The 15,549-nt window shown below is 42.8% G+C and overlaps 2 protein-coding genes across 2 annotated transcripts in view; both read right to left on the bottom strand.

The window, feature by feature from the left end:
- The window catches only part of LOC311229757 (protein dachsous-like), a gene marked incomplete at both ends in the record, with an annotated part of 78,713 nt that overhangs the window by 19,610 nt on the left and 43,554 nt on the right, over positions 1-15,549 (bottom strand). The gene's annotated exons all lie outside the window — the stretch shown is intronic.
- Positions 1-15,549, bottom strand: part of LOC311230684 (protocadherin-1-like) — a gene marked incomplete at both ends in the record, with an annotated part of 35,717 nt that overhangs the window by 17,279 nt on the left and 2,889 nt on the right. The window contains 3 exons of the mRNA XM_084317045.1: positions 660-1,727; positions 2,840-3,424; positions 6,310-7,111. Coding sequence (XP_084173171.1) covers positions 660-1,727; positions 2,840-3,424; positions 6,310-7,111 — 2,455 coding nt within the window. The remainder of the gene's footprint in view (positions 1-659; positions 1,728-2,839; positions 3,425-6,309; positions 7,112-15,549) is intronic.

Here is a 15,549-nt window from a genome sequence, read left to right as displayed (position 1 = left end):
TATTTTGGGGTAGTTTCTGGTATTTTCTGGTATTTTCTGGTATTTTGGGGTATTTTGGGATAGTTTCTGGTAGTTTCTGGTATTTTGGGGTATTTTGGGGTAGTTTCTGGTATTTTGGGGTATACTTTGGGGTATTTTGGGGTAGTTTCTGGTATTTTCTGGTATTTTGGGGTATACTTTGGGGTATTTTGGGGTCGTTTCTGGTATTTTGGGGTAGTTTCTGGTATTTTGGGGTATACTTTGGGGTATTTTCTGGTATTTTGGGGTAGTTTCTGGTATTTTGGGGTATACTTTTGGGTATTTTGGGGTATTTTCTGGTATTTTGGGGTATTTTCTGGTATTTTGGGGTAGTTTCTGGTATTTTGGGGTATACTTTGGGGTATTTTGGGGTATACTTTGGGGTATTTTGGGGTAGTTTCTGGTATTTTCTGGTATTTTCTGGTATTTTGGGGTATTTTGGGGTAGTTTCTGGTATTTTGGGGTATACTTTGGGGTATTTTGGGGTAGTTTCAGGTATTTTCTGGTATTTTGGGGTATACTTTGGGGTATTTTGGGGTATTTTCTGGTATTTTCTGGTATTTTCTGGTATTTTGGGGTATTTTGGGGTAGTTTCTGGTATTTTCTGGTATTTTCTGGTACTTTGGGGTGATTAGTAGGACCCCATAGTTAGGGTCGCCGGCAATGTCTGTTGTCAGGGGAGTGTAAAGGCTGTGTCCTACTAGGGACTCTATGAGGTTGACGTTGCCAATGGTATCATTGACAAAAATATGGACCAGGGCGGTGGTGTGGCGAGGGGGTTTGCCCTTGTCAGTGACCTTCACAACCAGGCGGTGCAGGCCATTGTGTTTGCGGGTGAACTCATGAGCCAGTGTGATCTCCCCACTGGTAGGCGAGATGTGGAACAGTCCATGTGGGTTGCCGCCAGTGATGCTGTACACAAGCTCAGCGTTGGGCCCTGCATCTATGTCTTCTGCCTCCACTACTTCCACACAGGTTTCTGGAGCAGTAACAGGTGGTAGGAATTTGTAGGTGGAATTGGACGGCTTGGTTACGTAGGGGGCATTGTCGTTCTCATCTAAGACGTTGATGGTCACCCCTACGTAGGAAGACCTGGGTGGGTCCCCGGCATCCACAGCCTTGAGGCGGAAGGTGTAGGTGCTCTCCTTTTCCCGGTCAAAGGAGATACTGGACAGGATGGTGCCAGTGCCATTCTGGATGACAAACTTGCCATTGTCCGGCTCGACATAGAGCCTTACCCTGGCATTCTCACCTTTATCGGCATCAGTGACTGTAACAACGCCAACAGGGTTGAGCGGAGCCATGTTCTCTGAGACAGAGAAGCTGTAGCCACTCAACATAAACTTGGGGTCATTGTCGTTACGGTCAAGAACATTGATCACCACTGTGGCAGTGCCCGTCTTGCTGGGAACACCCTTGTCTGCAGCTGCCACATGGAACTCATAGCGCTCTGTGTCTTCCCGATCCAGCAGGTTCTTCACGCGCACTTCACCAGTGTTGGGGTCGATTTCAAAAAGCTTGGTAGCTGAGGCTTCAATAATGCTATAGGTCAGCTCAGCATTGGTGCCGCTGTCCGCATCCATCGCCACCACGTAACGAACCTTGTCACCTGGTTGGTTACCGTCAGCAAAGTCCACCTCCAACATTGTCGGGGAAAAGATGGGAATGTTGTCATTAGGGCTGCAACTAATGACTAATTTGGTAGTCGACTAATCTGCCGATTATTTTTTCGATTAGTCGACTAATCGAAAACCAATGTAAACAACAACAAAAAAAAATAAAAGGATTTTTTTTTTTTTTTTTTTTTTTTGCCTATCTTTGTGAAAGTGGCTTCTCAGCTCTGGTCCAGCTGAAGACAGAGCAGAGGAACAGATTGGACATTGAGCATGACCTCAGAGTTGCTTGTCTACCATCACCCCAGACTTTGAGACTCTTGTCAGGACCAAACAACAACATCATAACATGATGATCCCATAGCAAATTAAAATAATGACTCATGAAACATTTGAATTTGGATCTTTAAGCCACTTTAAATGAAAATGTATTTGAAGAACAATACAGCAATCACTCATAACAAGATAAATAAATTAAATAATACAAATTAAAGTGGAAGTGTACTTTAAATAACTTTTGTTTGCTGTGTGTGAGAGGAGTCCGTGTGTGTGTGTGTATGTGTGTGTGTCTTACTCTGATCGCTGTGTGAGTGAGAGGAGTGTGTGTACTGTGTAATTTGTGCGTGTCTTACTCTGATCGCTGTGTGAGTGAGAGGTGTGTACTGTGTAATTTGTGTATGTGTGTGTGTCTTACTCTGATCGCTGTGTGTGAGTGAGAGGAGTGTGAATGTGTGTGTGTCTTACTCTGATCGCTGTGTGTGAGAGAGAGGAGTGTGAATGTGTGTGTGTCTTACTCTGATCGCTGTGTGTGAGTGAGAGGAGTGTGTATGTGTGTGTGTCTTACTCTGATCGCTGTGTGTGAGTGAGAGGAGTGTGTATGTGTGTGTCTTACTCTGATCGCTGTGTGTGAGTGAGAGGAGTGCGTGTGTAATGTATTGTGTGTCTAGTCTGATCAGGGGAACAATGTTTTCAATGTCCAAAATTTGCTATGGGATCATCATGTTATGATGTTGTCTGGAACCCTGAGAAGCCACTCTCACAAAGATAGGTAGTGCACAAAAAATAAATAAAAATTAAATAATATTTTTTTTTTTTTTTTTTTAATGACTAATCGACGCAACAATTTCTCGTCGACGATTTTTTATAATCGACGTCGTCGATTATGTCGACTAATCGTTGCAGCCCTAGTTGTCATTCATGTCTGTCACCTGGACTTTGAGGGAATTTGTGCTGTACAGGGCTGGGTTACCAGAGTCCACGGCAACAATCTCGATCCTGTAATCCTTGACGCGCTCATAGTCCAGCAAAGTGGTGGTCTGCAGGAAATACTTCCTCTTGCGGTGGTCATTGGCCGACTCGCTAGCGGGTCGCAGCTGGAATGGTACGTTGCCATACACCACACAGGTGACTACAGCGTTCTCGCCCTCATCGCGGTCCGACACCTCAACCATAGCCACAGGAGTCCCGATGGGCATGTCCTCTGAAATGTTGGCCACGCCGTCCTGGTGTATGACGAGGCCAAATCCACGAATCTCGATGGCTGGTGCATTGTCATTCTGGTCCCTGATTTTGATGGTCACCGTGACCTTTGAGCTCTTGGGACCACAGCCGTTGGCCACCACAGAGAATATGAGGAATTTCAAGTTCTCCTTCTCACGGTCCACCAGGCCCTTGACGTAGATTATGCCTGTCGAGTTATCGATGCGGAGGAGTCTCTGAACAGTCTCAGATGGCGCGTGAAGGCTGTAGTCAAACTCACAGTTGGTGCCTGTGTCATTGTCATTGGCTCTAACCTGCAGGACAGACAAGTGGAGACGTTTTGAATTAGCAGGACAAATAAAACAAGGTCCAAGCTTGTTTGCTGTATACACACATTTTCTTAATTGCGTGTAGTAACACCATTACTAGGGCTGTACCGAATGTGTCTATTCATTCTGTTTAAACCAATGGGGTTTTTCTTCACAGTTGCAGATAATGATTAGGCTACACTAATATTATAGTATTATACTATTATAGTATATGACTAGTCATACATTTTTTTATAAAACATTTATCATAAATAATGTAGCATTCGCTTGGCACTCTGCGCTTTCGTACCAACCATGCCCTTATTGGATTATTTATGTTGACAAAATTGATTGATATATTCATTAAAGAAAGTTGATTTAATAAAAAAAAAACTCATTTAATCAGATTAACCCCTTTATTCAAATTGAGGATTTTCTTTGAGGATATAAAAAAAAAAATAAAAATTTGGATTACGTCATAAAATATGACGACAGACATTCGAAGCTTCGTTCGAATACTTCAATAGAAGCTTCGAATGTTAAAAAATGACATTCGAGGGGAGCTCCAGTAGCTCACCGCGTACCTCGAACGCTATTTCGGCGTCGGGGACAACCGTGCGCGTCACGGATCTGGGGTACACGAGTTCGACTCCCGGACTCGCCGTATTTTCTCAGAGTGTCTTTCCCCCCATCTATACCCCATTCAACCTGTTTCTGTCGGTCATACTTGACCAGAAAAAGCGATAAACGCGAAAAGAACCAGCTGACTGGTCAAAGTTTAAAAAAATAAAAATAAAATGACATTCGGTACAGCCCTACCCATTACTATGTAATAATATGTCATTCATGTTATATATGATACATATAATTACTACAAAGCTTTGCTTTATTGATATTTCTTTTTCTTTTTTAGTTCATGCTCTGCATATTACATAATGGCTTATGAAAACTAAGTGCACACCCCCATGTCCATATAAACATCCTGTGATTGTCAAATGCGTCATTGGCATCTAATGGGCAGATGAGTGATTGTGTTAAGGTTCCTCTCATTATCAAAATGCCCTTAGAAGAGGATGGAGGAGTGACAGACACTGGTGACAATCAATTTGCTTGGCCCTCCTTAGGAAGTGTGCCAAGATTCATCTTCATATACTGAGGACACAAATGCATTGATTAAATAATGAATTACACACTATCAACCATGTCTTCTCAGAATACAAATCAATCAATCAATCAATCAATCAATCAATCAACTAATCAATATGATACAATCATATGTCCAGGGCCTGAATTCATCAAGCATCTTAATGTAAGAGTTATGATCATAAGTCTTGTGTATATAGTACATTGGATGTGATGTAGACCAGTACTGCTACTTTCAGAAGTGTGGCGACTATGAGCTCAGGTCAGCAGGTGTTAAAGTGGGGTCATAGAAATTACTAGGTCATGTAAGTGCAGCACTTAGACTACATGTTAACTTGCGATTCTCCCGAGATGTTGAGTACAACCTTGGTCCAATTGCAATAATGTGTGTCACACGTGCCATCAGACGTGCCAAGTACTCACCTTGGCAATGTGATTTTATGGCATCACTTGTCCTCATACACACCTTGGGGGATATATCACATGGCACTATATCACTTCCTCAAATAGGGGCCAGCTAACCCTCCACCGCACCATGTGTGACTGAATCTGACTCCGTCAGGAGATTATCCATGGAGCTTATTGGTATTATTGCTCTATATGTGACTCATTCTATTACATCTGTCACTGGAAACCCAGAGAAATCATTTCACGTAGGGTGCATTTGAAGAGTGGCTCTTTTGAGGCAGCATAAATGCTTGATTGACACTCCTGACCTGCTTAAGACTTCAATTAGACCACTTTTACTCCCACTGTTCGTTTGCTGCTGCATCCCATGGAAGATTATGAAGGAGGGGGGGGGGGGGGGGGGGGCATACTCAACACACCCATTGAAAATAACTAGATTGTGCCGACTAATAGTTGACTAGGAGATTAACAGTATTTATACCAATTTTATGCCTGGACATTTGCCTCAAATTGACCCTGGAAAATAGCCAACTCAATGGCTGTGCCTAATCATAGTGGCGGCTGTGCTCACATGCTGCAACTCAATATGCAATTCTAGGAACTTGCCAATAATTAACTTGTGTTCTGTAACATCTGGTGTTTAAAGAAGGGAAATCAATTGGCAGTGGCGATTATGATTTGACTTCACTTGTTTCTTTAACCATAACCCCATTGTTCTGGATCATTGCCCAGGCCCCAGGGGGAAGACGAGGCCCCTAATGAAACAAGGTTGCTTGTCATGCTATGAGGGAGGCTTGAGTGCTCTTGAACTATCATGCTAGTTTACCAGCTCCCTCACATGCTGCAGTCTAAACGCCTCCTAATTAGTGGTATAGAAACATAATACTGTGTGTAATTCAATGGTTTAAAATGTTTCTGTTTTAAATACCTTGATCACAAAGTGGTAAAACAAAGGACAATATTACCTCTCTCTGCATTATGATAGCATTTGTGTGTGTCTCTGTGTGTTTTGTCTGTGTGTGTGTGTGTGTTTGTGTGTACGTGTGTGTGTACGTGTGTGTTTGTCTGTGTACGTGTGTGTGTTTGTTTGTCTGTGTATGTGTGTGTTTGTACGTGTGTGTGTCTGGGTGTGTGTTTGTCTGTGTGCGTGTTTGTCTGTGTATGTGTTTGTCTGGGTGTGTGTTTGTCTGTGTGTGTGTGTGTGTGTGTGTGTGTGTGTGTGTGTGTGTGTGTGTGTGTGTGTGTGTGTTTGTCTGGGTGTGTGTGTGTGTGTGTGTGTGTGTGTGTGTGTGTGTGTGTGTGTGTGTGTGTGTGTGTGTGTGTGTACACGTGCATCTCACCTGCAGGACAGAGTGCCCGGTCGGGCTGTTCTCCGACAGCTCAGCCTCATAGTGGCTCCTCTCGAACTTGTCGTTCTGGTCCGTGACGGTGACTCTGAGCAGAGCGCTGCTGGCCCGCATTGGGTTCCCCCCGTCCTCCACGACGATGTACAGGTCATAAGAGTCCTTCCGCTCGCGGTCCAGGTTGCCCATGACTCTGAGCTGCGGCACCTTCAGGCCCATATAATCGTCCACCTGCAGGCTGAAGAGCTGGGCCGCGTCGGCCTCGGTGAACAGAAAGTAGTTGGCCACCGCGTTGAGGCCTGAGTCCTTGTCGTGGGCCATGGGGATGGAGAAGAGAGCGCCGATGCGTGTGTTCTCTGGGATCGACAGGGTGAGGGTGTCCGAGGAGAACTGCGGCGTGTTGTCATTGACATCCAATACCTCGATGCGGCCCTCAATCTCTCTCTTGATCCCCTTGATCATGTCCGTGATGGACACCTTGAACTTCAGGAAACACTTGAACACATTGGGGCACAGTGTCTCGCGGTCGATGGGTGTCCCGGTGGTGTAGATGTCTCCGGTCTTGTCGTCCACCCACAGGTGAGGGTAGCCCACCACCCGTTCGTACAGGTGGCCGGAATCGGTCAGGTTCTCGTCCGCCGCCAGGCTGCCGATGAGGGTGTTGTGCGGCTGCTCCTCGTTCAGCCGGTACAGGATGTGATTCGGCGAGGCGCCACAGAACACCAGCAGGACAGCTGACAGTACCAGCCTCATCTCCCACCTCAGATTCATATCTCCACCCGACTGGCACAGCATCCGTCTGGGAGAAAGGAAACAAGAGAGAAACAAACAACAACAACACGATTAGTCAGGGCCCCCCTATACATCATCCACAAAAAGGTTGAGGCATTGCCAAGAAATCTTTTAAAGAAAGTTGACGTGGAATTTGGAGTGGATATCTATTCAGCGAGGTCTTAAAAAAAATTATAAAAAAAATTATATATTTGTATTTGGCGTAGTGGGCAAGGCGCTCGCCACGAATGACGGAGACGCTGGGCTCGCCTGTTCGAGCCCAGCGCTCCACATTGCTTTCAGTTTAGCTGGTCGTTCATACTAATACACATTGGCCGTATTAGGGGGTGGGAAACTGATGGGTGGGGATCGGGCGTTGTGGACAGCGACTCCTACAGGTCGGTTTGTGCGCCTGCGCAGTAGAATCAGGAAGTGTCGGGGGCAGCGTGAGCCTCCCACACGTTACTCCTCGCCACTGAGAGATCGAGCTGCGCAGGTGAAAAGATGCGACTGCTGTTACCTCAAGTACCGGAGGGGACTTGTGCTATGTATGACTTAGTCCACATTGCAGCCGGCTTGTGGGAGGCAAGAAACAGCGTTCGTGACAGGGGAGGGTTGAATTGGATGATACGAAATTGGGATGGGAGAAAAATATAGAAAATGGGAGAAAAAGTGGATAAAAAAAAATATTTGTATTTCATTTTTGGATGAAAGGCACAGGTACAGGCATAAAATGCACATAAAACATAATTTAAATTCTTTGCCAACTACAAGCATTGGCTTGCCCCTTGCGTCATAAAAAAAAGTCTATCTGTCTGAACAGGACTGAAAAGACCTGTTTCGAGATGCACAATGAGATATTCTGAGAGAATTGTTGAATACATAAACAAATGTTCTAGAATGTTCTATTATGACATCATAATCAGTAGGGATATCCTTTCATTGGTCTATGTTGACCACGCCCCCATGGTTCGGCCCCTCCCCCTTCAGGGGAGTACCATTGATCATTAGGCCACGCCCCTTTTTGTATCTTTTGAAGCGCTTGTCATAGAGACTTGCGGGTTGTGCCTAGGCTGGTAAAGATATGCCTCCTAAAGTGTGAAAACAGAAGTACAGGAAGTACCGGCTACAGGCTTTCCGGTTTCAACAAAACAATTATAGAAACGTGTGAAGTGCACAATATTTCCTCGTTTAAGCCACTGCAACGGCTTTGCCTGAAGAATTGACTACATGACCGGGACGTTCTAGCTTGTTTGCCGACAGGATTCGGGAAAAGTTTGGTCCGTTCGGAGGCAGCTTCCAGGGGAAGTACATACACCGGAAATTCACACTTTCGGCCGTAGTGCTTTACCAGTCTTTATCTCACGGAGGAGATAAAACTGGGAACGAGGTTAGGGTTGTGCCATTGTACTCAATAGGGATATCCTCTTTCATTGGTCTATGTTGACCACGCCCCCATGGTGTGGCTCCTCCCCCTTTGTGTATCTTTTGAACCGTTTGTCGTAGAGACTTGCGGGTTGTGCCATTGTACTCAGGGATATCCTCTTTCATTGGTCTATCTATGTTGACCACAGGATTTGAATCAATTAAGGCTTGCAGGTGTACTGAGTTGATTGACACCTGCATGTGCTTGACACTTAAGGGAGGTGTCAATCAACTCAGTACTGACTTCTACATTCATTGGTGGATGTTAGCCATGACCTCTATACAATGGGTTAACCCTTTAACTATACCACTTACATTAGACACCCTAGCAACCACCTATAACACCCTAGCAACCACCTAGAAACACCATAGCAACCACCTAGAAACACCCTAGCAACCACCTATAACACCCTAGCAACCACCTAGAAACACCCTAGCAACCAGCTATAACACCCTAGCTACCACCTATAACACACACACAAAAGGAGCCGCATGTGATTGGTGGAGGCGGGACCCTTACAAAAAACTGTTGTTGCTAATCATTGACACATGCTAGCCTGTAATAATCTGCCCCAGAAAAATCTACTTTGCATTTGATATATTGCAAATATATGCCATCACACACACTGGCATTTAAAGGTTTAGAATTATAAAATTAATATGTGGTGCTATGATCAGGGCTGAAGTTGAATAAAAGATTGTATTATTTTCAATCTGACATTACAAAAAAACTGAAAATCCATCAAAATCAGTGTTGTTGCTAATCATACATATGCTAGCCCCCAGACCCCGTGCTTAAAAAGTGGCCTGACTGGGGCTATATTTTGCACTATATTTCCTGGCCTGAATGATTTCCCCAGTCCGGCACTGGTTAAAAGCCTCCAATGCTTATTAGTGTGTGTGCGTTTGAACGTGTGCATGTTTCAACCATACATTTCCATTTATATATAAAAAAATAATGTTTTACCTCCTATAATAGTGGGGGTCGCGGCTCTCTGACCCCGTTATTTTTGGGTCGCGGCCTGAAAAGTTTGGGAACCCCTGAAGTAGAACAGCTAGCTAGCCGTTGTGGACTCACCTTTCCACAGCAAAACGGTAGGCAAGGCACCTTGGTTGCGAAATGCAAACTTCAATCTATGTTGTTTAGTCTATCTGTTCAGTACTGTTTCAATATGCACAATGAGATCTTCTGAGAGAATTGTTGAATAGATACACAAATGTTCTAGAATGTTTGATTATGACATCATACTATGACATCATACTGTGACATCACAAATGTTCTAGAATGTGCTATTATGACATCATACTGTGACATCACAAATGTTCTAGAATGTGCTATTATGACATCATACTGTGACATCACAACGGAACATGTTTGAGTGCCATTTGAATAATATAAATAAAGGCTGTCCCCGAAGCCTTTTTTGGGGATTTAAACTTCATCAGGGTTCTTCGAACGGACGTTCGAACCTTCGAAAAAAATTAAAATTAAAAAATAATAATTTATAATTTTTTCCCCCCTCAAACTAAATCCTCAATTTGAATAAAGTGATTCAAACTTCGTCAGGGTTTTTCGAACGGACATTCGAACATTCGTTTTTAATTAAAAAAATTTAATAAAAAAGAAATAATTCTCATTTTCTTTTATACATTTTTTTTTATATCCTCAAACTAAGGCCCTGTCCACACGAGCGCTGGATTTAATGTAACCAAAGTTTGAAAAAAAGAAACCTCTGTCCACACAGGTGAACAACCGCATATAATTGCGTACTCACTCACGGTGGCTGGAAAACCAGCAAACCGATACATATAGTACAATGTCAAAGCAGTAGGCGGCGATGTTGTTCAGACATGAAGGCCATCTGTCTGAACAGGACTGAAAAGACCTGTTTCGAGATGCACAATGAGATATTCTGAGAGAATTGTTGAATACATAAACAAATGTTCTAGAATGTTCTATTATGACATCATAATCAGTAGGGATATCCTTTCATTGGTCTATGTTGACCACGCCCCCATGGTTCGGCTCCTCCCCCTTCAGGGGAGCGCCATTGATCATTCGGCCACGCCCCCTTTTTGTATCTTTTGAAACGCTTGTCGTAGAGACTTGCGGGTTGTGCCTAGGCTGGTAAAGATATGCCTCCTAAAGTGTGAAAACAGAAGTACAGGAAGTACCGGCTACAGGCTTTCCGGTTTCAACAAAACAATTATAGAAACGTGTGAAGTGCACAATATTTCCTCGTTTAAGCCACTGCAACGGCTTTGCCTGAAGAATTGACTACATGACCGGGACGTTCTAGCTTGTTTGCCGACAGGATTCGGGAAAAGTTTGGTCCGTTCGGAGGCAGCTTCCAGGGGAAGTACATACACCGGAAATTCACACTTTCGGCCGTAGTGCTTTACCAGTCTTTATCTCACGGAGGAGATAAAACTGGGAACGAGGTTAGGGTTGTGCCATTGTACTCAATAGGGATATCCTCTTTCATTGGTCTATGTTGACCACGCCCCCATGGTAATTGGCTCCTCCCCCTTTGTGTATCTTTTGAACCGTTTGACGTAGAGACTTGCGGGTTGTGCCATTGTACTCAGGGATATCCTCTTTCATTGGTCTATCTATGTTGACCACAGGATTTGAATCAATTAAGGCTTGCAGGTGTACTGAGTTGATTGACACCTGCATGTGCTTGACACTTAAGGGAGGTGTCAATCAACTCAGTACTGACTTCTACATTCATTGGTGGATGTTAGCCATGACCTCTATACAATGGGTTAACCCTTTAACTATACCACTTACATTAGACACCCTAGCAACCACCTATAACACCCTAGCAACCACCTAGAAACACCATAGCAACCACCTAGAAACACCCTAGCAACCACCTATAACACCCTAGCAACCACCTAGAAACACCCTAGCAACCAGCTATAACACCCTAGCAACCACCTATAACACACACACAAAAGGAGCCGCATGTGATTGGTGGAGGCGGGACCCTTACAAAAAACTGTTGTTGCTAATCATTGACACATGCTAGCCTGTAATAATCTCCCCCAGAAAAATCTACTTTGCATTTGATATATTGCAAATATATGCCATCACACACACTGGCATTTAAAGGTTTAGAATTATAAAATTAATATGTGGTGTTATGATCACGGCTGAAGTTGAATAAAATATTGTATTATTTTCAATCTGACATTACAAAAAAACTGAAAATCCATAAAAATCAGTGTTGTTGCTAATCATACATATGCTAGCCCCCAGACCCCGTGCTTAAAAAGTGGCCTGACTGGGGCTATATTTTGCACTATATTTCCTGGCCTGAATGATTTCCCCAGTCCGGCCCTGGTTAAAAGCCTCCAATGCTTATTAGTGTGTGTGCGTTTGAACGTGTGCATGTTTCAACCATACATTTCCATTTATATATAAAAAAAATTTTTTTTTACCTCCTATAATAGTGGGGGTCGCGGCTCTCTGACCCCGTTATTTTTGGGTCGCGGCCTGAAAAGTTTGGGAACCCCTGAAGTAGAACAGCTAGCTAGCCGTTGTGGACTCACCTTTCCTCAGCAAAACGGTAGGCAAGGCACCTTGGTTGCGAAATGCAAACTTCAATCTATGTTGTTTAGTCTATCTGTTCAGTACTGTTTCAATATGCACAATGAGATCTTCTGAGAGAATTGTTGAATAGATACACAAATGTTCTAGAATGTTTGATTATGACATCATACTATGACATCATACTGTGACATCACAAATGTTCTAGAATGTGCTATTATGACATCATACTGTGACATCACAAATGTTCTAGAATGTGCTATTATGACATCATACTGTGACATCACAACGGAACATGTTTGAGTGCCATTTGAATAATATAAATAAAGGCTGTCCCCGAAGCCTTTTTTGGGGATTTAAACTTCATCAGGGTTCTTCGAACGGACGTTCGAACCTTCGAAAAAAATTAAAATTAAAAAATAATAATTTAAATTTTTTTCCCCCCTCAAACTAAATCCTCAATTTGAATAAAGTGATTCAAACTTCGTCAGGGTTTTTCGAACGGACATTCGAACCTTCGTTTTTAATTAAAAAATTTAAATAAAAAAGAAATAATTCTCATTTTCTTTTATACATTTTTTTTTTATATCCTCAAACTACCCTCCACACAAGCGCTGGATTTAATGTAACCGAAGTTTGAAAAAAATAAACCTCTGTCCACACAGGTGAACAACCGCATATAATTGCGTACTCACGGTGGCTGGAAAACCAGCAAACCGATACATGTAGTACAATGTCAAAGCAGTAGGCGGCGATGTTGTTCAGACATGAAGGCCATCTGTCTGAACAGGACTGAAAATACCTGTTTCGAGATGCACAATGAGATATTCTGAGAGAATTGTTGAATACATAAACAAATGTTCTAGAATGTTCTATTATGACATCATAATCAGTAGGGATATCCTTTCATTGGTCTATGTTGACCACGCCCCCATGGTTAGGCTCCTCCCCCTTCAGGGGAGTGTCATTGCTCATTAGGCCACGCCCCCTTTTTGTATCTTTTGAAACGCTTGTCGTAGAGACTTGCGGGTTGTGCCTAGGCTGGTAAAGATATGCCTCCTAAAGTGTGAAAACAGAAGTACAGGAAGTACCGGCTACAGGCTTTCCGGTTTCAACAAAACAATTATAGAAACGTGTGAAGTGCACAATATTTCCTCGTTTAAGCCACTGCAACGGCTTTGCCTGAAGAATTGACTACATGACCGGGACGTTCTAGCTTGTTTGCCGACAGGATTCGGGAAAAGTTTGGTCCGTTCGGAGGCAGCTTCCAGGGGAAGTACATACACCGGAAATTCACACTTTCGGCCGTAGTGCTTTACCAGTCTTTATCTCACGGAGGAGATAAAACTGGGAACGAGGTTAGGGTTGTGCCATTGTACTCAATAGGGATATCCTCTTTCATTGGTCTATGTTGACCACGCCCCCATGGTAATTGGCTCCTCCCCCTTTGTGTATCTTTTGAACCGTTTGACGTAGAGACTTGCGGGTTGTGCCATTGTACTCAGGGATATCCTCTTTCATTAGTCTATCTATGTTGACCACAGGATTTGAATCAATTAAGGCTTGCAGGTGTACTGAGTTGATTGACACCTGCATGTGCTTGACACTTAAGGGAGGTGTCAATCAACTCAGTACTGACTTCTACATTCATTGGTGGATGTTAGCCATGACCTCTATACAATGGGTTAACCCTTTAACTATACCACTTACATTAGACACCCTAGCAACCACCTATAACACCCTAGCAACCACCTAGAAACACCATAGCAACCACCTAGAAACACCCTAGCAACCACCTATAACACACACACAAAAGGAGCCGCATGTGATTGGTGGAGGCGGGACCCTTACAAAAAACTGTTGTTGCTAATCATTGACACATGCTAGCCTGTAATAATCTCCCCCAGAAAAATCTACTTTGCATTTGATATATTGCAAATATATGCCATCACACACACTGGCATTTAAAGGTTTAGAATTATAAAATTAATATGTGGTGCTATGATCAGGGCTGAAGTTGAATAAAAGATTGTATTATTTTCAATCTGACATTACAAAAAAACTGAAAATCCATCAAAATCAGTGTTGTTGCTAATCATACATATGCTAGCCCCCAGACCCCGTGCTTAAAAAGTGGCCTGACTGGGGCTATATTTTGCACTATATTTCCTGGCCTGAATGATTTCCCCAGTCCGGCCCTGGTTAAAAGCCTCCAATGCTTATTAGTGTGTGTGCGTTTGAACGTGTGCATGTTTCAACCATACATTTCCATTTATATATAAAAAAAAAAATGTTTTACCTCCTATAATAGTGGGGGTCGCGGCTCTCTGACCCCGTTATTTTTGGGTCGCGGCCTGAAAAGTTTGGGAACCCCTGAAGTAGAACAGCTAGCTAGCCGTTGTGGACTCACCTTTCCACAGCAAAACGGTAGGCAAGGCACCTTGGTTGCGAAATGCAAACTTCAATCTATGTTGTTTAGTCTATCTGTTCAGTACTGTTTCAATATGCACAATGAGATCTTCTGAGAGAATTGTTGAATAGATACACAACTGTTCTAGAATGTTTGATTATGACATCATACTATGACATCATACTGTGACATCACAAATGTTCTAGAATGTGCTATTATGACATCATACTGTGACATCACAAATGTTCTAGAATGTGCTATTATGACATCATACTGTGACATCACAACGGAACATGTTTGAGTGCCATTTGAATAATATAAATAAAGGCTGTCCCCGAAGCCTTTTTTGGGGATTTAAACTTCATCAGGGTTCTTCGAACGGATGTTCGAACCTTCGAAAAAAATTTAAATTAAAAAAGAATAATTTATAATTTTTTCCCCCCTCAAACTAAATCCTCAATTTGAATAAAGTGATTCAAACTTCGTCAGGGTTTTTCGAACGGACATTCGAACCTTCGTTTTTAATTAAAATAATTTAATAAAAAAGAAATAATTCTCATTTTCTTTTATAATTTTTTTTTTTATATCCTCAAACTAAGGCCCTGTCCACACGAGCGCTGGATTTAATGTAACCGAAGTTTGAAAAAAATAAACCTCTGTCCACACAGGTGAACAACCGCATAATAATTGCATACTCACGGTGGCTGGAAAACCAGCAAACCGATACATGTAGTACAATGTCAAAGCAGTAGGCGGCGATGTTGTTCAGACATGAAGGCCATTTCAACCAATCAGAAAAGATTGAACGCTCACTAAACTTCCTGTTTAGAAACACCATAGCCATCATTTTGCCAACGGAACATATATTTTCAGCAAAGAAAGAAACTGCAATAAAAGTGCAATAAACAAACGGATACATTCACTGTGTGTTCTGCCTCTCATTTGTTGATGAAACAAAACCATCAGCAACACAATTTACCACCAAGAGTGGATAGATTAGTCTCACAAAAGACCGCCGGTGTTGTTAGCTACATGCTAATGTGAATGGCTATATATCTATGTATAGTATATAGCT

The sequence above is a fragment of the Notolepis coatsorum genome, assembly GCF_963971535.1.
Source record: "Notolepis coatsorum genome assembly, chromosome: 6".
NCBI lineage: Eukaryota > Metazoa > Chordata > Actinopteri > Aulopiformes > Paralepididae > Notolepis > Notolepis coatsorum.
This window is presented reverse-complemented; position numbering and strand designations above follow the sequence as displayed.